General features: G+C 45.4%; 1 protein-coding gene across 5 annotated transcripts in view; it reads right to left on the minus strand.

The window, feature by feature from the left end:
- CDH13 (cadherin 13) overlaps positions 1-24,616 on the minus strand; it is a 980,849-nt gene that overhangs the window by 583,622 nt on the left and 372,611 nt on the right. For all 5 annotated transcript variants that reach the window (XM_047710889.1, XM_047710891.1, XM_047710890.1 and 2 more), the window contains one exon: positions 21,933-22,141. In XM_047710889.1, coding sequence (XP_047566845.1) covers positions 21,933-22,141 — 209 coding nt within the window. The remainder of the gene's footprint in view (positions 1-21,932; positions 22,142-24,616) is intronic.

Below are 24,616 nucleotides of genomic sequence, written 5' to 3' on the forward strand. Positions count from 1 at the left end.
TTTCTGAAGCCACAGCTCTTTTGGTTCCTTACGGGCCAAAGTCTTAGATTCACAAAGACGGTGATGCAAGGAGGTTCTAGTTATACCTGCTGATTTCATGGGGATGGTCGTCTCTGTCTCTCAGCCCCACTAAAGACGCGGCGTGTGTTAAGGGCCCAGAAAATCAGTCCTGTAAGCTTGGGTTGCCCTCTGACATGTTATGGAACAGTCTGGCTCAAACCGTACGGGCAGTCATACCGTCCTGTGTCCACTCTGAATGACGACATCCTCCTAGGCACCTCAGACTTGAGCGGCCACCGTGTGCATGGCCTGGCCATCCCAGGGTCCCCCCTTAGCACATGTGACTACAGGTCATTCTGCCCAAGATACTCTCTGACATATGGAGGAATTTGTTCCTTGAGGCAGTGGATACCCCCTGGGGCCACTCTCCATCCATGGCAAATGGGGAGCCTGCATATAAGGACACCAGTCTCGTCATCTTTCAGGAAGATGGTTCTGGAAGGAATCTCACAGGGTTCTCAGGGGTTCTGGTAATGATGAGTAAATTAACTCTGTTGACAACTGAAGCAACCTCAGTGTCACACTTTTTGACTGGCTTTTCCTCTTTCTCTCTCTCTAGCCTTTCGCTCACTTTATCCTGGGACCTTCTCCCAGATAAATGTCCTTCATCCAAGTCCTCGCTTCAGGCTTTTCTTTCTGGGGAACCTGAACTAAAACAGTCCGGCCGGTACACTATCTCCGGTTGAGAATAGATTACCGAGAGTTAGTGTCAGGTGTGGGGAAGGGTGGGGAAGCAGAGCAGGGGAAGAACATATCCTCTGAAGTCTGTTACTGCTCTGGAAAGAGAGATCATCTCATTACCTGACAGTTTCTCTGAGGTTAGCGGGTACCAGCAGGGAGTCTTTTTTTCTGACTGCACATTTGTTTTCAGGACCATCCCAGATGCTGACTTCAAAAGCATCCTGGTTTGTAATGTGCTGTATAAGACTTCTTTTGTTCTTTTCTGAGTGTCTCATTCCATTTAGGCAGGAGACACACAGAAGAACATCATTATCCTGGAAACGTCCTTACTGTCTCCTCCCTGCCCTGGTCAGGGGAGCTTGGGGGAAAGAGCCGGGCTCCCAAGGCCCAGCCCTGTCTTGGCAGTCAGAGCCCTCACCCACGCCATCCTTCAGTGCCATCAAAGAATTCAGGCAAGAGCATTTGTCAGAACAAAAGATATCCCTGTAATGTGTGAGGTCGCAGGAACACATACACTGGGAGAAAGAGAAATGAATTATTTGACATCTACACACTGAAACAGAAAAACAGCAAACTGTCAGGGAGGGACAAATATTTTTCTGGAAGAATTCGGCCAGTAGCACACATGAGAAACCCCACTCAGATCAAACACAGAGGCTCAGCTATCCAGGCTTTTTTTTTTTTTTTTTTAATGTGAAATGAAACCTAGTTTTCAACAAAAAAATAGTAAAGATGGAAAAAAAAATTAAGATTAAGTTCTTGAAAAGGGGAGGGGCAAAGGCAAACGACATTTAATTGACAAAGCACACAAACAAAATTTGCATTTAGGGTGAGAACATGTTACTTCATGATTTGCATTTTCCAGATGATAAAGATTTCATGGAATTCTGACTTTTAAACGTTAAAGTTGCTTATGAGCCATGGTAATCTAAGACACACTTTTAAGTTATTTTTAAGACATCTCCCCTACCCCATTTCAATGTCTCTAAAAGTTAGGGATGTCTCTTACAACTGATGTTAAGGAAGGACAGTGTCCACGTTTAAGTGCGAAAATATTTCTTTCTTAATGGTACCAAAAAAATACAGGTATGTTCGACTCACACTCTGGTCTCAACTCCTGTCCTTTATGACTTCTGGAGCGGGAGGCAATTTTCTCCCCCGAGGTTTAAAGTGAGCATTACCAGTTCTCAGGAAGATGGAAGATGAAGCAGCCCAGACGGAATGGTCTAGAAGATGCTAACACCTGGTTTTAAAGGGGTTTGTGTTTCAGACTGAGGAGTCAGGCTCCAGCGTCAGCCATGACTCTACTCATTCAAACAAGAAATATTTGCAAGCTCCCCAAAAGAGGCCTCCAGAGGCCACCTATCTTGTACTTGTTTCAACTTTTAAAGTATAGCATAATATGCATCATTTGTTCATGAAACTGCAAAAATATAAGTGTACGGTTTGATGAACTCTTTTTGTAGCAAATATACCTATATAATCACCTATATAATAAATACCGATGTACCTATAGTACCTATATACCTATATAATCACAGATGAACATATATAACACTATCACTGCCCCAGAAACGTCCCGATGACCGTTTCAGTCCTCACCCCTACAAGGTGACCACTGTTCTGATTTTAACCGTCAGAGGATAGTTCTGCCCATGGCTGAACTTGTCTCCATCACCTCTGGCTCCTGGTCATGCACCCTTATGTCTATTAGGTTCTTGAGTATAATAGTAAGGTTGTTTTTTTTTTTTTCACTGCCACATAATACCCACATACATACCAAAATTTATCCATTTGTCTCTTGATGGGCTTTTGGGGTGTTCCTAGTTTGGGCTATTAGGAATAGTGTTCTGAATACCTGCTAAGTGTCTTTTGGAATACATACGTACAGAGGGCTTCCAGGCAGCTACAGGAGTGGAATTTCAAGGTCACAGGACACTCAGTGTGCAGGGCGTGAGGGTTTCGGTTGCTGCACGTGCTGGCCAACACTGGGTATTGTTAGTTGTTTTGTTTCTAAGCTATTTTGGCGTATGTCTGTGATAGCATTTTTGTATAACCCCTCTAGCTTTAACTTTGCATTTCCCTGATGACTAATGGCTTTAAAACCCCTTTTTCTATGTTTCGTGGTCGTTTGGACATCTTATTTTGTATGAGCCCATTAAAATTCATCACCCACTTTTAATTGGGTTATCTGCCCTTTTGTTATCGCTTTGTAGGCATTGTGAATGCATTCTGGATAAATGCCCTCCCTAACAGACACACATATCATGGACATTCTCTCCACTCCGCAGCCTTTCTGCTTCCTCAATGGTGTATTTCGAGCACAATTTTCTACTTTTAGTGAATCCAATGTATTCCTCATCTCATTTACACACATAAGATAAATGACTTATAATTTTTCTTTCCTTTTAAAGCCCATATCAGCTATTGTGGAGAAGGTTAGACTGCCCTTAAAAGAGAAGTGGAAAAAGGTTTCACCTTTTCTGGTTTCTGGATGATTTTTATGAGACCAGTTCAGTTTCTTCCTTAAGTGTCTGGCCAAATCCGCAGTGAATTTCCCCTGGCCTGGGGCTCTTGTAGGCCCCAGAGATGTCATTTAATAGATACTAAACGACTGAGATTTTCTTTTTTCTTCTTTTGTGTTTGGTAAGCTTAGCTTTTATTTTTCGAGAGAATTTGTTGGTTCTGTTTAATTTTCAAATTGATTTTCACAAATGTATTCAGAGGGATGCTTTTCTTCTCTTTTTTATATTTGAAGGATCCCTAGTGATATATGCCTTTGATTGGTAAAATTGTGACTGTTTCATCTTTCTTGGTTATCCTTCCTGAGGGTTTCTCAATGCATGGCCATTTCAAAGAACTCATCTGGAACTTTGTTGTATGCTTTCCTATTTATATCTATTTACTTTTTAAGAATTGACTTATTTATTTATCTGAGAAAGAGCACACGCATGAGCACACAAGCAAGGAAGAAGGGGCAGAGGGAGAGAATCCCAAGCAGACTCCCCACCAAGCATGGAGCCCGATGTGAGGCTTGATCCCACGGCCCTGAGATCACGACCTGAGCCAAAATCATGAGTCAGACACTTAGCCAACTAAGCCACCCAACACCCTTATCTTTTTTCCGTGTTGTTTATATGTTTATTATTTCCTTCCCTCTATTTTCTTTTTTTTTTTAAGATTATTTATTTATTGACAGACAGAGATCACAAGTAGGCAGAGAGGCAGGCAGAGAGAGAGGAGGAAGCAGGCTCCCCGCTGTGCAGAGAGCCCGATGCGGGGCTCGATCCCAGGAACCTGGGATCACGACCCGAGCCAAAGGCAGAGGCCTTAACCCACTGAGCCACCCAGGCGCTCCATCTTCCCTCTATTTTCTTAGAGGCAAATTTACCATTCTTCTTTGATTTAGGTCATTCCTTTTCAGCTTTCCGAATTATGCATTCATATGTTTCTCCTCTACTTCATCTGTGTCCCACAAGTTTCATGTTTTATTTTCATTCTATTGTATTCCAAGTATTTTCCACTTTGCACTATTATATCTTGGTTTTCCCATGGACTATTTCAAAGTATATTGGTTTCCAGACATGTGGGGATCCTCTGGTTTGCTTTTTGTTATTGATTTCTGGTTTAAATCTGCAAAGGTCAGTACACATATTCTGTATGATTTCCATTTTTTGATGTTTGTTGAGAGGTACTTTATGACCAGCATATGATATATTTATACCTAGTTCCTGTGTGCTTGAAAACAAAAGTATATTCCGAGGTCTTTAGGTTTAGTGTTCTACTCATGCTATTAAGATTTTCACGATCCTTATGGACATTTCGACTGCTCCATCGCCCACTAAGGGATGTGTTAAAACTTCTAGCTATGATCCTGAGTTTTTCTATATCTACCATTAGTTCTGCTTTATGTATTAGTTTTGTTTTATATTTGCGATTGGATGCCTCCAGATTTAGAATTGTTATATCTTCCAGTCTTATGGTTTTATAATTGTGAAATATTCCTTTTTATCTGTAGTAATCTTCCTTTAACACATATATCCCCTGATAATAGCATAGCCACACCATCTTTCTCTTGGTTAACATTTCAGTGGTAAATATACTTAAATTCTTTCACTTTTTCTCTTTCTGCATCCTTACATCAAGCTCTGTCTGACTGAAGCAATATAGAGCTATTGTTTTAAGACATAGTCTAACAATATTTGCTTTTCCCCGGAGTGTTTATCAATTTGTGTTCCAGGGTCATCCTCTGGACAGATCCCGTGTGCATTACCCTAATGCGAGTCTGTCTTCTGACACGTAAGAGAGAGGCTAGAAATGAGGACACAGAGAGAAGCAAAAAGGTGCAGAAAGGAACACGGAGGCCTTGTGACATCTGTTGAGTCCCATAGTAAGCTGATGACCCCCACTCAGGAAGTTACAGGGAAAGCCAGAACTCCCCACCCTGGGCATTGTCCCTCCATGCACCATGCCCATCAACTGTGGTCACCCTCTCTTTCCTACCTATATGGCCCGGGCACTGCTCTAAGAACTTCGTATGCATGATCTCATTCAATTCTCATATGAACCCCAGGAGGTGAGTTCTATTTTTATTCTCTTTTCACAGACAGAAAAAGTTAAGTCTTACAAAGGTTAAAAAAAGGATTTGGCACAAACCACAAGGCGGATGAATTCCAGAGCTGGGAGTTAAACCCAGAAAATTTGACTCCAGTGTCTTAGGTATAAAATGTCTTAAGTACAAATGTTTTTTGGCATTTTCCACTAGGTTTCTTATGTGGAAAGAAAAATTAGGATATTTTTAGACCTTGGCCCAACATGAACAACCCATTTACTTCCCCAAATACTCTTTTATAAAATGTGTATTTTATTAATAATTGCTGATGATCTGTCTTTTCCATTGTTCTTATTTAAAGTTATATTTCTGAAAGTTCCATCCTCGCTTTTCTTAATGTTCTTAAATGTTTTATGGGTCTTCATTGCATATTTTCTATAAAAAATATGGATTGTGGTTTTCTGCCATGTGTGGCAGGATTCAGGAAGAGATGAAAATATATGAGCCTGAATTGTTAATCTTACATCTTATTTCTGTAGGGTGCTGTGCTTTTTCTTGCCGAAGAAATGTTGACAGTTTGAATTTATAACAATGCATTCAGAAACCTGGAGGTTTTATAACAGAAAATAATGTATCATTAGGCACTCTGAAAGGATAATGAGGCATTTACTACTTTTTGCTCATTTTGGTAAAGGTTTCGAGAAATAAACATTAACTCGTATGGACTTGGCATATGGGTCATTCATGAACTAAGCAGAGAATGCACGATATAGTTAGCTGCTTGAATGATTTCTCCATAAATTATTCATGTTTCTAATTTATCTGACCATTTTCCTTCTCTTACAATATCTGAATTATTCTCATTTCCACAAGACAGGATTGCATTAGCATCACAGAGTTAACCAATAAATAAATAAATAATAAACAAGAACACACACACACACACACCTAAAAACCCCTAACTGGTTGACCAAAGAAGCCATAGTCTAAAAAAATCAAAGAAACACAGAAGTGTTAGAGTTGTATCCCTCCAGGAGAAACAACCCAATTTGGGGTTTTAGTCTCCCTCAGAAACTTGAATACGTCATTCTTAATGAGATGATAAATAACCATGGCAGGGACTAGAAGGTCAATCTACGGCTATGTTGATGGGAGGTAGAATGAGGCTCACATCTGGTGGTTGTGGTCAATAAGGAGAGATCTCCCAAGAGATCTCACTTCAAGTGGCAACCCTAGCATGCTGATAAAGGGCCCAGAGCATTTTAACGAGACCCAGATTACAGAGTGCCCCCCGCCCCATCTTTTTTTTTTTAATTTCTTTTCAGCGTAAGAGTATTCATTGTTTTTGCACCACACCCAGTGCTCCATGCAATCCATGCCCTCTCTAATACCCACCACCTCATTTTTAGTTATGTGACCTATAAGACTCGTCAGCATATCATGTTTCTGTAGTGTCATTTTCGCCGTGATTAATTACAAATATCAAAAAAAGAAATCCGTAGCAACTAGTTCACCTGTTGGCATTTAGCATGTGTTTGGCTAAAATAGACATTATTAAATATATTTATTATTAAATAACAAGTCAGTTGTTCCCCTACTATCACAAATCCTAATCTGGTTCTCATTACAGTTAAGTCTATAGTAACTGTTTACACCTACTGAAAGATAGGTGTGGAAGAGACCATATTCTATTTTTTAAAAGATTTTACTTGTTTTAGAGAGAGAGAAAGAGTGCACATTGGAGGAAGGGAAGAGGGAGAGAGAATCCCTAGCAGACTCACTGCTGAGTATAGGGCCCAACACAGGGCTTGATCCCAAAACCCTGAGATCATGACCTAAGTTGAAACCAAGAGTTGGACACTTAACGTACTGAGCCACCCAGGTGGCTCCCAAGACCATATCATTTAAGTGAACATGGAGGGATAAGCAGCTTACTTTGTGGGAGGCTCACAGTACTGATGGGGAACAGTTATGGGTGAAAATGACAAAGCCAGTTGGGGGCCAATTTGAATGCTGCTCAGTAGGCATGAGAAGTCCCTGGTAGTCTTTGAAGGGAGAATGATACGTTCCAGCTGTTCTTGGGGAAGACAGACCAGCAGTAATAGGCATGTGGGCTGAGTCACAAGGGAAGAGAAGAAGTCAGCCTTAATAGAGATTCCTTTCATAATGCCCTGTCATAGGCCAGATAAAAGGATTTGATGCCTAAACCAATTGTTGCTGTTGCAATGCAGAACAGTACAGGGGTAAAAACCACCTGGAAGGGGTGCTTGGGTGGCTCAGTCAGTTAAGTGTCTGCCTTCAGCTCAGGTCATGATCCCAGGGTTCTGGGATCGAGCCCCATGTCAGGCTCCCTGCTCAGTGGAGTCTGCTTCTCCCTCTGCCCCTTCCCCTGCATGTGTACCCCCTGCCCCCGCGCTGCCCACCAAATAAATAAAATCTTAAAAAAAAAAAAAAACAACTGGAAAAGAGAAAGAATGAGAAATGCCACTACCCGCTCAGGTTATGGTACATCAAAGAGAAATCTAAGTTGTGAGCTTGAGGGCCTGGGAAGACAGGGATGACATCACAAGAAGCAGAGACTGCAGGAATGTGAGGTTTAGAGGTTTAGGAGAGTAAGTTCACACACACACACACACACACACACACACACACACACATATTGAGAGGCAAGGAAAATATACAGGTGGAGATGCCTTGTGGCAGGTGGGGATGAAGAACTCAAGGTCAGAAATGGAGCCAGGAAACTGCAGACATCGTAAAGAGGGGATAGTCAAAGCCACCAAGTTGCATGAAGTTGTCAGGAGTGATAGAAAACAGCAGAGGAGAATTGAAATAGAAAACTGATGGGTACCTTCCAGGGCAGGAAGAGAAAGAAGAGGAGATAGAGGGGAAAATATAAGGGGTTGTCATACACAGAAGGAGTTGGGAGCACAAGGATAGTACAGTGTCTTTGAAGGCAAAGGAGAGGGAATTTCAAAATTACCAAACGCTGCGATGGGAATGCAGAATGGTCCTGCTGCTGTGGGAAACCGTTCAGTGATGCCGCAAGAAGTGAAACATAGGGTTACCATAGGGCCCAGCAACCACTCCCAGGTATAGATATGAAAGGACTGAAAACCAGTACTTAAACAAACACTGCACACGAATGCTCGGAGCAGCGCTGTCTACGGCAGCCGAAAGGCGGATCAGCCCAAACAGCTGTCAGCAGACGGACGGACGGATCAACAGCTCAGGAACAAAGTACTGCTACTCAGCTGCAGAGAAAAATAATGAAGCCCTGACACCACTACAATGTGGACAAAGCTTGAAGACCTCACGCTAAGTAGAAGAAGGAAGTCACCATATTGCATGAGTCCATTTAGGTAAAATATCCAGAACAGGTAAATTCTCAGAAACGAAATGTAGATTAGTGGTTGTGAGGACTGGGGATGGGGGTCGGTGTGAGGATCAAGTCCTTGACGAGGAAGACGGTTTTTGGAGGAATGATAAAGTATTTTGGAATTAGAAGGGGATGGTGGTTGCACAACATCATGGATTATTAAAGGTCATGACTATGTTCACTTCAAATGGTTAATTCCATGTTAAATGAATTTCCCTTCAATAAAATAAAACTTAAAGAAAATCAAAAATAAGTTGCCAAATGCTTCAGAGAATTCTAGTGGGCTTAGGGCTAAGAAAAAGTTTAAGGAAACCCACCAGCTCAGTTTCAATGACTTTCCAAAGAGAACAATTTCCCCCAAGTGTTGAGGGTGGGGGCCCCATCTTGGAGCGCTGGGGTGTGAACTTGTGATGAAGTAGAGAGGTTGAGTGAAGACTATGTTTTCAAGAAGTTGGGTGAAGGGAAGGGCAGCGATAAGAGACGCAGCGGCTTGGGAGAAATTTGTTCAATCTGGGGAGATTTGAGCGTGTTTGAAGAGGGGAAGGATTCAGAGAGCAGGAAACAACGGAAGGTATACCAGAGAAAAGGCAGCGCATGATGAAAACAGAAGTACAAAGGAGGGGCTTCCAGAGCACAAGTGAAGGGATGCGTCAAAGATGCATCCTTCCTCTGCGAGAGAAGGAAAAGACTGGAGGTGGGTAGAGATGCGAGAAGGACTGGGAAAGCTCAAGCTGGAGGAGAAACTTTATACAGCGAGAAATGCAAGGCCGGCCACAGGAAGTTGTAGGCAGTGGGGTAGGGCTTGCTGCTTAGGACACATGGGAAAGTCTTGGAGTTGTGCTCAAGGAGATGAACCATAAATTAAAGGTGAATAATAGAGAAGTGGTCAAGGCAAGAGTGTGCAGAGAGGGAGTTGCTCTGGCTCCGTAAGAGTGAATGCCTCATCAACCACGTCCTTTCCACCTCCCCTCCCCTGCCTTCTGGAAATCTGTTTGCCTACAAATGGGGCGTCACATCCATACAGACTGGTATTGCCTTGCTAATTTCAGCCCATCCTTACAGATACTTGAGTTGGTTTTGAATCTTGAGTCTATCACCCAGTTAGGATCCCAGAGCTCCGAGAGTAATACCCTAAAAACCATGTCTTCATATTTTTATTTCCATTGTTGGGGATGAACTCAATCAGCCAGCGCCATTGGCCACATGCATAGAAACCATTCTCTTGGCTGACTGGATTACCTCTCAGGACTCTGGGTAGCAGCTCTTCAACCCATCTCAATTTACCTTACTAGTATTTGGTAATAATACTCAGTTCATATTCCTCTATCTTGACCCAAAAAGGCATCAGATGTTTTCTTCAATGCTTTTTTGAAGATTCTGAGCACAAAGCATGGCTCCAAAATATTCTAGGTGTAGGACTATGGACAAGTCAAGGTCTTTGCCTAGTCTTACTCTGTTCATCTGTAAAATGCAGGTAATAGTAGCTATTTCATAGAGTTTCTGTAAAGATTAAATGACTTAATATAAGAAATGCACTGAGAGGGGTGGCTGGCACCCAGTTGGAGCTACATAAATGCTGGCTGTGATCAGCATTATTAACATCAAGAGCCATTCCATTTCTGCCATTTGTTTACTCATTCAATGAGAGTGTTTTCAGTGCCAGGTATTATGGTAAGTGCTAGATTCATAGCAGTGAGCAACTCAGTTACAGCTTCTATCCTTATGGAGCATATGATTTTATTTTACCTTATAAACCAACAACAAAATAGTAAGACTTATACAGCATCTGGAAAAAAAAAACATGGGGGGGATTACTATTATTTTTATTTTCATTGATATTTTCTTTGATTCAGTTTCTGGATCTTTTTTGTAACTTTCTTTTTTGCTTCTTTAGAGAAAATATTATCCAAAGGTCTGAATGAAAGAGGAAGTCATGAGAAAACAAGGCAAAAACACTGATGGTCACGCTCTTACGGCTTAGGCTCTGCTAACAAGCTCCAAATTGAATAAGAAACTTCGAGTAAAAAAGGGGTCGACCTTCAATTGTGTGTGTTAACTGGGGATTGTAGAATGGACAGTGAAAGGAAGAAAACAATGCATCCTGATTCTCTGTCTTAAATCTCCTGGCCCCGACTTGAAAAAAAACAGGGGCACGCGCAGACATCTGGTGAGAGTGCTGGGCAGGGGGCAGCCTTCGGAAATAGCATGGTACGTTATTCAGATCATTCCGTGAGTCTCTTGGAGAACCAGTACTGTTTATAGCTCTGTGACTTCAAAGGAAAAGGTTGTAAAAAGTTGCTGTCAACAGAAGTCCAATTTTCCTGACCTGTGGAGGGGTCAGCTGACAGTGCACACCTTTTGTCAAAAGGATTTCCTGCAAAAGATGGAAAATTAGAGACTACCTGATCTCCATAGAGAGCTGGGAGGCAGGAGAAACTGTGTAGACATCGGCGGAAGGAAGAGCCCCCTGTTGGATCTTAGGGCCCATTTTCTCTTACTGGTGGAGGAGACAATGAACCTAAGGGAAGATCCCATGGTGCCCCTTCTGAATTATAAGAAGACAGGAGGGAAGTCACTGGGGCCAGCGGGGTCAGAGCAGTGAGCTCAGTCGAACCTAAGGCTGACTCTCATTCATGGAAGATATTTTTCCATTCATGGAAGATCTCAAATTTTTTAAGCCCTTTTGGTCTTGGGCAGCCCTGGAATGTTTGTCTTACTCCATCCCATGGGGGAGCTCTTTCTCTGTTTAAAGGCCTCCCCAACTGGCCATGTTCACCAGTCTAGAGCCTGAGACTTGGCCAAGAGCCTTAAGATGCCATCTTTGTCAGCATGTGAATTTTCTCCGCTATGTGTGAGTCCACAGATATGTCAAATTCTGAGACTGTATATGGGGTATTACTTAAAGCTCTTTTTTTTTTTTTTGAATTGATCTTTTTTTTTTCATGTAGAAAAAGAAGAGCAAGTGTTAACAAAAATCTTTTTTTTTTGTAAAAAATTCATTATGATGATATAAAAAAAATATTTGGATGGCTACACACACGTGATATTTGTTTTGTGACTGTTGCTATCTCTTGTCTTATTAAGACAGACAGAAGAAAATGTCCAGCCCTCCCGGACCCCCGGAGGATGTCGGTACTCTTGGCATTGCTATTGTAGCCCCCCAGGGGGACAGGCCTGGGCAGTTCTATTTCTGTTAACAGGATCCAGGTTTGTTAACAAACCCTGATGAGATTAGACTGTGGGCACAGGTGGAAAATGCTTCCTGTTTGTCTGTGTGAAACCCTGACACCATATTTGGCTTTGCCCAAAACAATCGAGTCAAAGGTCAATCAGCATCGATAGTGTGTCCCAAAGGGAGTTGCAGCCCTCCCATTTATCTGGAACCCAGCCCAGCCACAGAGATCAGCAGCCCACAGGCATCTACCCATCACGGGTGGATGAGAGGAGAGGGGTGACCGGGGCCATAAGGCTCTTCTTTGATATTTTTTTCCAAATGTTCAGGCTTCTGCCTTAACAGTTTGGGTGAAGACCCTATCATCCAACCAACCCAAGAGCTGGGGACGGAATGAAGAGGACATCTTCTCCCTGTTCCTTTGCTCCCTAATTTTCGAGTATTGAGACCAAAGAACTAAATGGAGACAAGCTATGGTCTGTATCGAAGGCTGTGTGGAGTTTTTTGTCTGTTTCAATCAGAAATGAGAACCAGGCTCTCACAGAGTAGCCTAGAGGCATTTACATTTGGAAATATTGCTCTGTTTCTATTAGGTCCTGTTTCCAAAGGTTCTGTTCATGAGGAAAGTTTCAAAAACGTGTCATGACAACACGTGTCTTGTCCACCTACCTAAGATGTCCTCAAAATTCTCATTTATTTTTGTATTTTTATTTTTTAAAGGTTTTATTTATTTATTTGAGAGAGAGAGGGCATGAGTGCGGGGAGGGGCAGAGAGAGAGGGAGAAGCAGACCCCTGACAAGCGAGGGTCCCGACATGGGGCTGGATCCCAGGCCCCTGAGATCATGACCTGAGCCGAAGGCAGCGGCTTAACGGACTGAGCCACCCAGGCATTGCTCGCTTCTGCATTTGTAAAAAACGTTTCTAATCACTTTGAACTTCCCTGTGCCATTTCATCTCTGAGGAGCGTGGCCACAGCGACAGAGCTGCGGTGACCAGGTATCCCTACGTGCCAGCTAAGAGGGGCTTTGAAAAGAGGTGGTCACCCCAACGTTTACACGTAGAACACACTCGTACTTGATTCAGGCTAGTAAGACGAGACAGGGGAGCCCAGGACAATGTGATTCTGTCATAGTGTCTTATTCCTTCCAGGAGGCCAGGTGAAAATTTATCTCTGAGGATTCTCTGTTGCTTTTACTTGAAAAGGCCCAAGCAGCGGTCGGAAGGCAAGCTGTGGCTCGAACCCGGGACCCAGGGAGTCACTGCAGATCAGAGGCCTGAGGGCACCGCTTGACCAGCTCTTGGACCCGAGACCCTGGTTAGAGTCTCAGTTTCCTGATTCATCAAACACCAGTAACACCATCTGCTTCGAGCCCCTGTCATGAGGGACAAGTCTATAGGATGCATGTGGAAACAACCTTTTAAATCATAATTAAAAAAATAAATAAATGTAAGGCATTTTCCCCAGACTCCAGGACCAAGAAGGTGAATGAGCGAGAATCTCAGAGAAAAGGAACCTGTGGCTGAGAAGACATGTCACTTGGCAAACCTCGTGCTGTCTCCCAAAGCTTCTTTCTCCAGAGATTCTGTTCATGAGGGAAGTTTCTGAAAAGTGTCAGGACAACACAGGTCTTGTCCACCTACCTAAAATTTCTTCAGCAGTTTTGCTCAGCTCTGCATTCAGTTTTTTTTTTTTCTTACCATTTTTAAATTTTTCTATGTCATTTCATCGTCTTTATAGGAGAATAGGAAAGCGCCAGTTTCGTTGTAAATGTCAGTATTACCAAAACAGCAGTGACTGCAGAGAATCAGAAGGCCCAGGCCCAGGTCCCCGCTCTGCCGCCTGCTGCGAATGCTGACATGAGCTCAAGTGCTCCCCCGACCTGGGCTCCTTCCACATCTGCAGGGTCGGAACAGGACCTCCAGCGGCACACGTCGGCTATGAGGATCAGAGAAACAGACGCGTGCTTGGGGCGTCTAAGACCGTGCCCTAAAGGTGGTAGGCTCTCAGCAAGTGATTCTTCCCCTCCCTCTTTCAAAATACATAAATGTCTCTGGGGAAGAAACCCTGTCCCACTGGAAGACATTTTCCACCTGTGTCGAGTAAGCACTTAAAAATCTACGTTAATCTACGTTAAGATGTGCTGTAAGTGGAAAACATGCACTGAATTCCAAAGGTTTAGTATAAATAGGAAAATATAAAAATTGCATAAATAATGTTCACATTGCTTACTTGTTGACATGGTAACGTCTTAAAGAAATTATATATTATATATTTTGGGTTTTATATATATGTTGGGTTAAACTCTGTCTCTCTGGCACACACACACAGACACACAGAATCTATGTTTATGAAGTTTAACTCCCCATGTGTATATTGGGTGTGTGTATGTATGTGTTACTATAAGGAAACTTAAAATTACATATGTGGCTCACATGGTTTTCCTGTTGGGCCATACAGCGGCACAACCATGAAATCTTGAATTTTCACAAGCCAAAAGGAAACTGTTTAGTAAGGTAGACTTTCCGTAGGATCAGTTACTTTTCCCCAAGCATTTTAATTAAAATTAATCTTCAGTATACAGTCTTCTTAGTTCTGACCCACAAAGCAATATGTTATATACTTAAATTAATGAATCAAAGGATGTCTTTTTATCTGTATTTGAATAGTATCCCAGAGCTAAGAATCATAAACAGAACAATTTAGGCATGTGTCAAAATGTACCAGCCTAATACCTTATTCTTGGATCTGTACCATAATTTTCACGTTACATATTTCCCCTAATTTGGGCGACAGTCTAATGGACACATCCTCCTAATAGTAATGGGGAGGCTTTTGCCATGAGGAGTGATCCTACGCGGGGTTCCGAAGTTACCACATGTGTTAAATCAGAGCCTACCCACAGCATTACCAGGGGCCTTTATGGCCACGCAAATGGCGAGATGGGTTCTCCACTGTAATGGTCGTAAAACACATTTCATGGGAGCGAGATCGATACCGTGGACCTGCTTGACAGACTCCAAGCCACTCCCAGTCAATGTGATAAGATCTTGCAACAAGGCAATTTCCATAAGCTGGTGGCTTGATTTCTCAGGGATGGTTTAAACAAACCAAGTCAAGTTCCCTCCGTGGGGCATGATAGGGGCCCGGGAGGTTGGATGGTGTAAGGCCCCAAGCAAACGGGGACTGAAATGGGTGGCTCCGAGTTGATAAAACTGGAGTTTATCTCAGTAACACATGTGCAAAAATATCTTAGTCTAGAGCGTGTGAGATCAGGAAAGATGGGCGAGAAATGTACAGGGGGTACAGCAACTGCCTGAATAGTTCTGTTAAGAGTCAACAGCCTGTGACTGAGACCCTGTGGTAGCACCAGGCTAGGCATGATATTCAAAAAATCTTTTGTGGGGGCTCCTGGGTGGCTCAGTGGATTAAAGCCTCTGCCATTGGCTCAGGTCATGATCCCAAGGTCCTGGGATCGAGCCCCGCATCGGGCTCTCTGCTCAGCAGGGAGCCTGCTTCCCTCCCCTCTCTGCCTGCCTCTCTGCCTACTTGTGATCTCTGTCTGTCAAATAAATAAGTAAATAAATCTTAAAAAAAAATCTTTCGTGCACCCCATGCTGGCATCTAAACAAGGCTGGGTATCCATATAGCGCCTGCTTCATAGATGAGAAAACCACCTCAAAGGGTTTAGGTGACTTTTCAGAGTCACATGATGGGCAAGTATTAAATGTGTGATTAGATCCCAATTTGGGATCTAATCTAATCTAATTTGTCATTCCGGGCCCACTTTCATATCAAGCACAGCTCGGCTGAATGTCACAGAGCACGGACATGTGCGGGGACAGTAGGATTCCAGCCGCTGCTTTGGAGCCCCCAGACCCTCAGACCTGCGAGGTGCGCAGTGTGTGGACCCGAGACGGCGCGCAGTGGAGGCGCAGCCCTGATCCCCAGTGGGGCTGAGGTACAGAATGAGCACAGTACAGCCTCGGCACCTGGGCCGTCAGTGGCATGTTTTATATTTTTATCTTAAACATTCAAAACAAAACAACTATTTCCTCCCAAGTTGTTCCTTCTTCTGATGGCTCCTTTTATCTTTTGGGAACTAATTCCATCCTAATTCTTGAAACTGGATTAGGAGTTAAATTTATGTCTTTTAAATGAAGAGTTCCTAGTGACGGTGAGCCACCAAGATAAACAAGCCCTATACATTCAGCTTCTTTATGTCTCTCATAACTTTCTCTATCTGTTTCACTTTGGGGGGAATGTTTTATATGGCAAAAAAGGGGGGGGAATAATTTTTTTTTTTTTACATTTAATGAAGCAACTTCATTCAGAGACCAATTTCCCTTTACTGAGAACACCACGTACAGACTTCTAGTGAACAGGCATGAATTGTGCATAATTAACTTCTAAACACTGCCCAGTCTCTTGGTGTTTATTAAGTGGACCTGTAGAAATGAAGAGTCCTGGAAGACAAGTCAGCATTTCACACCCAGTGGACACCTGAGAGTGAAATGGTAATGATGTAAATTCACGTGGGAGTCTACATGCCCTCCAGTGTGTAGACCAAATAGAATTTGGTCCTGATGGACAGGCGAGGGAGGGCTGGGTGGTCTCGATTCGCCAGGCTCATTTGCCGAGCATTTATTATCGTCTGGCTTTGATGATACAGCGATGAGGAATGACCGGCATGGTCACGGCATGTACTTTGTGCTGGGCACAGTTCTAAATGTGTTGCGCATATTTACTCATTTAATCCTCACGACGTCTCTAGGAAGTTCATAATGTCATGAACCGGTTTTGCCGCTGAGGGAACTGGAGCAGAGGGGATAAGTATAGGCCTGGGAACCAAGGCATCATGGTCCCTGAGTTCAGGAGTTCCGAACAGAGACGGGCACCAGCACAAATCAACTGGGAAGTTAAAATTTAGTGGTATGATCGGAGAGCCGGGAGGGGTTCTATGAGGAACATGAAGGAAAAAAAAAAAAAAAAAACACTTAATGATCTGGGGGGAACAGACAGAGAGGTGTCCCTAAGGGAGGAAAATCTTGGTGGGTCCGGAAATATCAAAGGTGGTGGCCATGTCAGTTGGTGCTGGCCACACAGCAAGGGGACCTAATCCAGACAGAGGGGCAGCCAGCATGAATGGGAGGGCGAGCTTGGCCAGTTCAAGAAACCACGGTGGTTTGGTATTGGAGTGAGGGGCCCAGAGTTCAATGCAGAGAGTAGTGTGAAAGGTGTCATACATTCTACTTGGACATTTGTTCAAAAGACATTCAATAAACACCAGCTATATGTCAGGCGCTGTCCTGGGTACCAGGGATAGAGCCTTGGACACATCAGAAAAGAAACAAGTAAGGAAGGAAGAAAGGAAGGGAGGGAAGAAGGAAATAGGAAGGAAACAGACTACATTCCAGCTTCCGAGGAGCTTATACAGTCTTATTGGGGATCAGGGAATCCGAAATAAATGCATAATTTACAAACTGAGAAGGCCACGAAGGAGCAGAACCATTGGTACCAAGGGAGACCCTCCTTCGGCACAGGGAGCAGGGAAAGCTCTTGGAGGGCAAGCATTTCAGCAGGTCAAGCCCCTTACAGGTGAAAGGAAGCAGACTTGAGGGAAGGCTGCAGAGACCAGCCACGCTAGACAGTGACAGGCCTTTCTAGACATCTGTGAAGGCTGCATAATATTATCCCAGGGCCCAGGAGGGCTGATGAGCAAGGTCCCAGTTAAGCAAGGAGTAAAGTGATCAGATCTGCACTTAAAACGCAGCTCCGGTGTGAGAGCTGGCTCTAAGCCTGCAGCCCGCAGGGCCCCACACCTCTCCCTCCTTTAGCATCTTACATCTCTGCTCTGTTCTTGAGGACTCAGCCGTCCAGGTCCCGGGTACCGAAATCCCACAGCTGCTTAGAGAGTGGAAGCCCACATTTCAAGACAAGCCTGGCGGGCACAGTCTCTTTCAGTTCTCAGATTGGAATTCAAAGTCAATTTCTCCATTCTCCCTGACGTTCTTACTTCCCAGCCTGACTTCATCCAGCTCTGTAACTGATGTCAGTATTCCTTGCTATAATCTACAGTCACTGAAGCTACAATTTTCTCAGTCAGAAAGAAAAACTAAATGCAAAGATGGCTTTAAAAAAACTTCTTTATGCTAGACGTGAAGTTGGGATGGATGAGTCCCGTCTGCACAGCAGGGGGGACACCTCTGACCAAGATGCCTAAGGAACGAAGCAGAGCGCGCCCATATCAACCCTTGGAGGCCTCTATCCAAAGTAGAAATAGACAAATAAAGGCGAGCACTCTGCTGTCTTCCTGTTCACCGCTGTCAGGCAGGGAAGGACAGCAGACTCGGTGCAGACAAGCTACCATCTGTCCGGACATAGTGTCATGAGTGGAACTCATCATGACCTTCCCCAGGCTAGAAACCCATCCAGTAAGCATGGTAAGTCTTGGCCCTTCCATGCCCATCCCACCTCCCCTCTCAGATCACGAAGGACTAAGGTGGTCCTCTGCCCTCTCTGGTCTACAGCGGCCTTACACTGCCCATAGAGACAGGTCCTAGCTTCTGGGAAGCCCATTCAAAATGCAGAGGCAGCTTGGGAGTCTATAATTAAGGTATTAACAACAAGATTTCACAGGTTGAGACTTTCCAGGTGGAAGGGGGTCTAGGCAGCAGGTACAAATAAGAGAGACACATCGTGTTATTAAAGATCTGAGCTCTAATGACTACCACGGAGCCGGGCCTTACTGGGTTTCCATTCATCTCCGAGAGTCCTTCCTTCCAAAACACAGTGGTGTGAAATTAGCCACTGCGATACGGCTCCGTGGTTACCCCAGTGCCCTTGCTGAACACACCTTCTCTTTCTTCCTTGGCTTTCACTTTCTCCTCCTGCCCTTATTTTCTGCCTTCTGTCTCCCGGGCCCAGTGAGGTCACTGAACCCCCAGTACCTATTCTTTCTCGAGAGGTTCCAATATGGCACCATTGTCGGGATAATTCACCTGGTGTTCTGGGCGGTGCCCAACAGAATGATTCTGTGATGCAGACTGTGCTTACCCCCGTCTCACAGAGAAGGGTGTTGAGGTTTAGGGAGTTGGCTGGCTCGTCACACATCACGGTCATAGGTGGTGGAGTGGAAATTTGAAACCACTTGAGTTCAACACCAAAGCCAAAGCCCTACCACTATACTGTTCTCCCCCTAAGTGTTTACCCTGAGATCTAGTCCCATATTTTCTATCATCTCTATCAAGATATCCCTAGGAGCCACCAACTCAAAACATCCAAGCCTGGCAAATCGAGTGCCTTTCCCAACCACCCGTCTTCTGACTGGTTTCTTCCATTGCTACCGTGTGGCTCTGACTTGAGCCCCCACCTCTTGACCCATGGGCGGGAAAGAGAGTGGATGTTTCAATGGAGAGGCCAGATCTCAATCTCATTTCTGCCCATTTCAAGCTTGGGGATCTTGGCCAACTTTTCACATCAGGAGGAAGGGGTGAAGTCAGCAGCCCCATGGGGAGGTGGTGATTGTGAGGGTTAAAAACAAGGGACATTAAAGCAACCACTTGAGAGTCCCACTAAGCACTATAATTTCTCACTCGCTCACCCAGCAGACAGTGATGGCCACGAATGCGCCGGCTATGTTCCAGCCCAGTTTCCTCGCCCGATCTGGTCTCTAAAGGCACAGAGCAGACCTTGCTGCCCCGCGTGGTGCTTTTTCACCATGCTCAGTCACTTTCCCTCCTGACCCAGGACCGGAGCTGACTTGCGCGCTCATTGTGTCCCCTCTCTAGCAGCTGGTCGCTTGGCTGCACATAGTAGGGCCTCCAAAATACCAAACAAATATCTCTTAAGGACTGTGTTCTCCTTGGAGGAATTCTCTGGCTAGCTATTTTTTTTTCCCTATCTTTTTTTTTCTTCTTCTTAATTTTTTGGGACTTTTTATTACAGACACATCTGGGCAGCTTCACAAGGCCTATTTTCAAACCTCATGAAATTACCAGAGGCAGCAGGTGAGGGCCCTTCTCTGCTGGGGTCCGACAAAGTGAGTGGTCCAGCAGCCTCCCCCAGGCTTTGCAAGAAGTCGTCAATGGCAGCCAGGCTTTGCGGACAATGGGCTCTGACAGAGGGGCCTGGCCGCCAGGAGGGGTCTCTCTGGGGCTCAAGAGGCCAGTTCTTCAAGACCGAGTCTCTGTATTGAACCCCATGTCTCAGAGCCTCTCCAGGTAGAGTCTGTCCTGGGAAGTGTCCAGAATTCCCTCCGCTCTGCTTTAAGCAGGACAGACAGTATGACACTGTCTGTCCTGGATTTAAAGACGAGCCATGAATCATGATGAACGATGTCCGTCTGAACACATCCCATCCCCCACGCAAACCCCCGTACATGAATCTCTGTGCCATTTACTTGTTTCTAAGAAGCACTTTGTGCTACACATCCCAGCAATTTTGTTACTCTAGATATTTATCAAGTCATTTATATCACAAGTTAGAGAGATGCTGTGAAAATGACCATGGCTGAAGAGAAAAGAGAAAAGCTTGCTTTTGTGGTGCTGGTGGGTTTCCACACTGGATGTATTCATCAATACCCTGTTTTCTTTGAAAATATTAGTGGCACTCTGTAGATTCACTTTTTAGCTTGCTATCTACCCTTAACTCTCAGACTCCCAGATATGAAGGGAAATTGTGGGGTCTGTCTGGTCCAGGCATGGCGAATACATTCCATCCCTGAAAATATCTGTGAATGATCAATGGATAGTAGCTTCCAGAAGCACTGTGTTGGGAGCGATACTCAGGTCAAGCCGGGGATAATTAGCCATATCTGCCATGAATATGGTGACAGAATGGGGCAATGCACCTGCCACTTATTAGCGGTCCCAGACTGCTCCGCCCCACCAGTCTGCAGATGAAGGAGTTTGAGGATTCTTTCAAGATCACAGAGACCGTCTCTATCTCTGCTCCTGGGCTGTAGAATCAGCGTTCGCGCCACTTCCACCATCCACCGCTGAGCAAAATTAGCAGATAAAGCTAGGTTATGGGGAGCGTGGTTATGGGGAGATGGAGAAGGCAGCAGGAATCAACGCTTTCTTTGAAAAATTGGCTAAGAGCAGACCATGGAGCAGGAGCAAAGGCTCCCAGCCACACCCAGTTGGGGACACACCATTATTATTGCCATTGTTTTGTCTGGGTCTTGTAGTGTGACTTTCCTTTCATCAAGAAACCACAGAGTCCTTAAACTCTTGATGAAGGATGGGTAGGTGAGTCCACGGTAGCAAAAGTCTCTGGATGACACAATCGGGAAGTCTAAAGGGCATTCTTAAAGTGTGTCAACCTGTGCACAGGTACAAGGATCAGCATACGTGTGCATCTAGAAAGGAACAAGCACCAGGGCATGGCGAAGGAGCGGTGCCATATGCAATGGCGGCCTTGTGATACAAGTCAGTGGGCCGCCGTGCTCCTGGCCTGCCCAAGCACCGTTCCCCATCCTCAGACAACAGCACGCTAATTTACTTCGAGTAACTACCTATCTTCCGCTGTCCGACTGTATGTCTTAGGTGGGGCTGACTCTACCCTGGCTTCAGGATAAGACCAGGGACTCAGACTTAGCCAACTAGAGCATCGCTACCCAGTGGACACAGTGACTGGTTCGAGGGTGGACACATGGAGCCAGTGAGATTTGATTTCAAGCGTTTGTTGGCATTGTCAGGAAGAGGAGCTCTCCCAGGGGACCTGAGGCTGGGAAAATGAAGTAGAGCTTCTGAGATCTGCACATTGGAAGGCAATGTGACTGTCTAAGAGTGAAGCCAACAGAAAGAAAGCAGAACCACAACAGGGGCAGGGATCAAGGCGGATGGCATATCTGGGCACTGGTACACAGCCACGCCAGAAGGCAGAATTATCCTGAGATATTTGCCGCATTAGCCAATATGTTTTCACGTACCACTCCTGCCCCGATAGTTTTTGAGTTAGGTTTTTGTCATTTGCAGCAACAAAAATGTCTTGGCCAATAAGAAACCAAAGAACCATTTTCCGCATAAGACGTCCAGACCCCGGCATTCCCCTGTGGATCCAGTTTATCCCAAACACCGGTGTTACCTGCAAGGAGCCCTGGATGTCCTTCCCCCCGACAATGACGAGTTCTGCCATGTCCTCTGCGTGGGGGCTCCGGGCGTGGACGAATAGAGTCTTGCCCACCGCAGTTACGTTTTTCAGGGCAACTAAGCTGCCGTCATGGTTCATCTTGAAGTATGGGCTTGAGACCTCATAGTGTACCTTGCTGTTTCCCTCGCAGTCACTGAAGGTCACTGGGGAGACAAAACAAAACAGAACAGGTGAACAAAAATGGGAAGAGTATGAGTAGGTCGGGCCACTTGGTGCTGGAGAAATCTCTGACTATCAGATGTGGGTGACCACTCCCTCCCCCCCAGATCTAACAATGCTTCCCCTTATCCCACGGCACCCCCTTGTAGCCGTCTGGCTTTGCCTGTGCTGGGGAGCCTCCCCCACTCTGGATCTGTCCTTGATCACCTCCCGTGTTCCAGGCAGGCACTGAGGGTGCACGGATAAATGGGATCTTTTCAGACAGCCGCTCGGGGTTCCAGAGGGCAGTCTGGGTGAGCAGAGAGGCCAAGAACACCAGTTAGTCTGGTCTTGGACCAAGGATGCCCGGCCCGGATTAACGCAGCGGCGGGAGAGATGTGGACAGAATTCCTACAGTCAAACGGCTAGGTCAGGTCGTGTTTGGGAAGGAAAGGGAAAAGCAGCTGCTCCTGTGGGCAAGCACAGAACTGTACTGCTTGCTGTCCCCCCGCTTCTGCTTCCGTAGCTCTCTGCTGAACAGGGTTGCTTGTCTAGCCAAGCCTTTGACTGAAGCGCGACACGGATGCGGGAAAAGCACATACATCAGAACGAACAACTTGATATATTCTCATAAGGCGGGCATGCCCGTATACCCAGGGCCTAGCCCGGACGCAAAATACTACCCGCCCTCCCCACTCCCTCCTGCACCAGCCCCAGCCTCCTCCTTGACGGCTGCGCGACGCCGATGTCTAACACCACGGGTCTGTCCACCCGGATCTCTGCTTCCTGCAAGCGGGATCACGCAGCGTGTGCTCGTTCGTGTCTGGATTCTCCCGCTTACTGTTGTGCTCGTGAGTGTCACCCGTGTGTCCGGGACTCACAGCAGTTAACCCAAACCCCTGGGTAGGATTCCGGGATGTGGCTCTAATGAATTTATCTATTCCACTCTTGATGGCCGTCAGGGCTATTTCCAGGTCGGGGCTCTCAAAATATCTCCACGAGGAACTTTCTTGCGTGTCTTTGGTGACAATGTCTACCTCGGGCTGAGCACGCTGTTAAAGCCATATAAATATTTGATGAACTAAGCTGATCTTTCTGTTCTGGGAGATCATTCTTATGGTGATAATGACCATATTAGCTGATAATGGTAATAGCTAATGTGAATTGAATCTTTTCCACATGCGAGGCTAAGTGTTGGGCATTTTAACGTGCATTATCTTATTTAATCTGCGCAACGAATGAGGTGTACTTTTTGGACCCCAGGTTGTAGGTAAGGTAACTGAGGCTCGGAGAGGGCAAGGCAGGTGGCCCACATGATGAAACCAAGATTTGAGCCCAGGTCCCTTTGTCTTTTGCAACAACATGTTTCTGTAAAGACTAAGCCTCATATAAAACACAGCCTTCCCGAAGCCTCATTGGAACCTGAACACCAGGGCACAAGCACCCAGTCTGTCCTGCTGCTGGGCTCCTTCCCAGCCCTGATGCTGGGCTCCTTCCCAGCCCTGATGCACACCACGGGGTGCCCTGTTGAGCCTCCTCTGCATCAGGGTCTCAGCACCTTCACAGGCTGCCCACTCAGCTTCGGGGGCATCTGCGGATGCACAAGGGGACCGTTGGGTGTCTCAGACATTGACTCACTTCCTCTGACCATCGTGGTAGACAGGATGAATTGGGCATGCCCAGTTTCAGTTTTTGAAGGTGAACTATGAAGGAGAGACACGTACGTTGTTTCATTACTATCGATTAGCATTCATCCACTGGGGACACATTGTTCACATGTCAGGGCCTGCCAGATTGCCAGGATGCTGGCTGGTTCTGGCCCTAGCCTCTGGGAGGGATGCAAGACAGACTGAGCTGGGGAGGGCTGGGGGTGAGGGAAGGCATACAAATTTGTGGGGTTCTACTTCAGCCTTTCTCTTCCTTTCCCTTTCTTTTCTTCCTTTCTTCCTTCCTGCCTCCACAAATTCCTTCCATAATTATTTACTAGAAACCCTAGATGCTGGGTTTATAATGTTGAGTAAAGGGACACAGTCCCTGGGTTGAAGTATAGTCAGAGAGATAGACATTAATGCAATAGTCTTGTAAGTAACAGGGGACCTACTCCAGGCAGAAAGAGCCACAGCATGTGCAAAGGTCCAGTGGCACTCACGGGATTGCAAATAAGCCAGTGAGATGGGCACGAGAGCAAGGGAGAAAGTGAGGAACAGAGAATGGAGAGAAGCTGGAAAGGTGGGATCTGGAAGGCCACATCAAGACTTACTCCTTGAAGAAAGCTTTGGACCTTCCCATCACAACTATAGAACCAACTTGCCACTACCTGAGTTTCATACAAATACAGACCCTCATTGCAAATGATGCTGGTGGTCAAGGTCCTCCATGGCTAAGCTGTCCATCGGCCTCCCTTCTGGCCTCTACCCTCACTCCATGCCTCACACATGACTCTTCCCTGAGCCAGCCTCTGCCTTCTGCATTTTCCCACC

Source organism: Lutra lutra, chromosome 17 (genome assembly GCF_902655055.1).
Source record: "Lutra lutra chromosome 17, mLutLut1.2, whole genome shotgun sequence".
NCBI classification, from domain to species: Eukaryota; Metazoa; Chordata; class Mammalia; order Carnivora; family Mustelidae; genus Lutra; species Lutra lutra.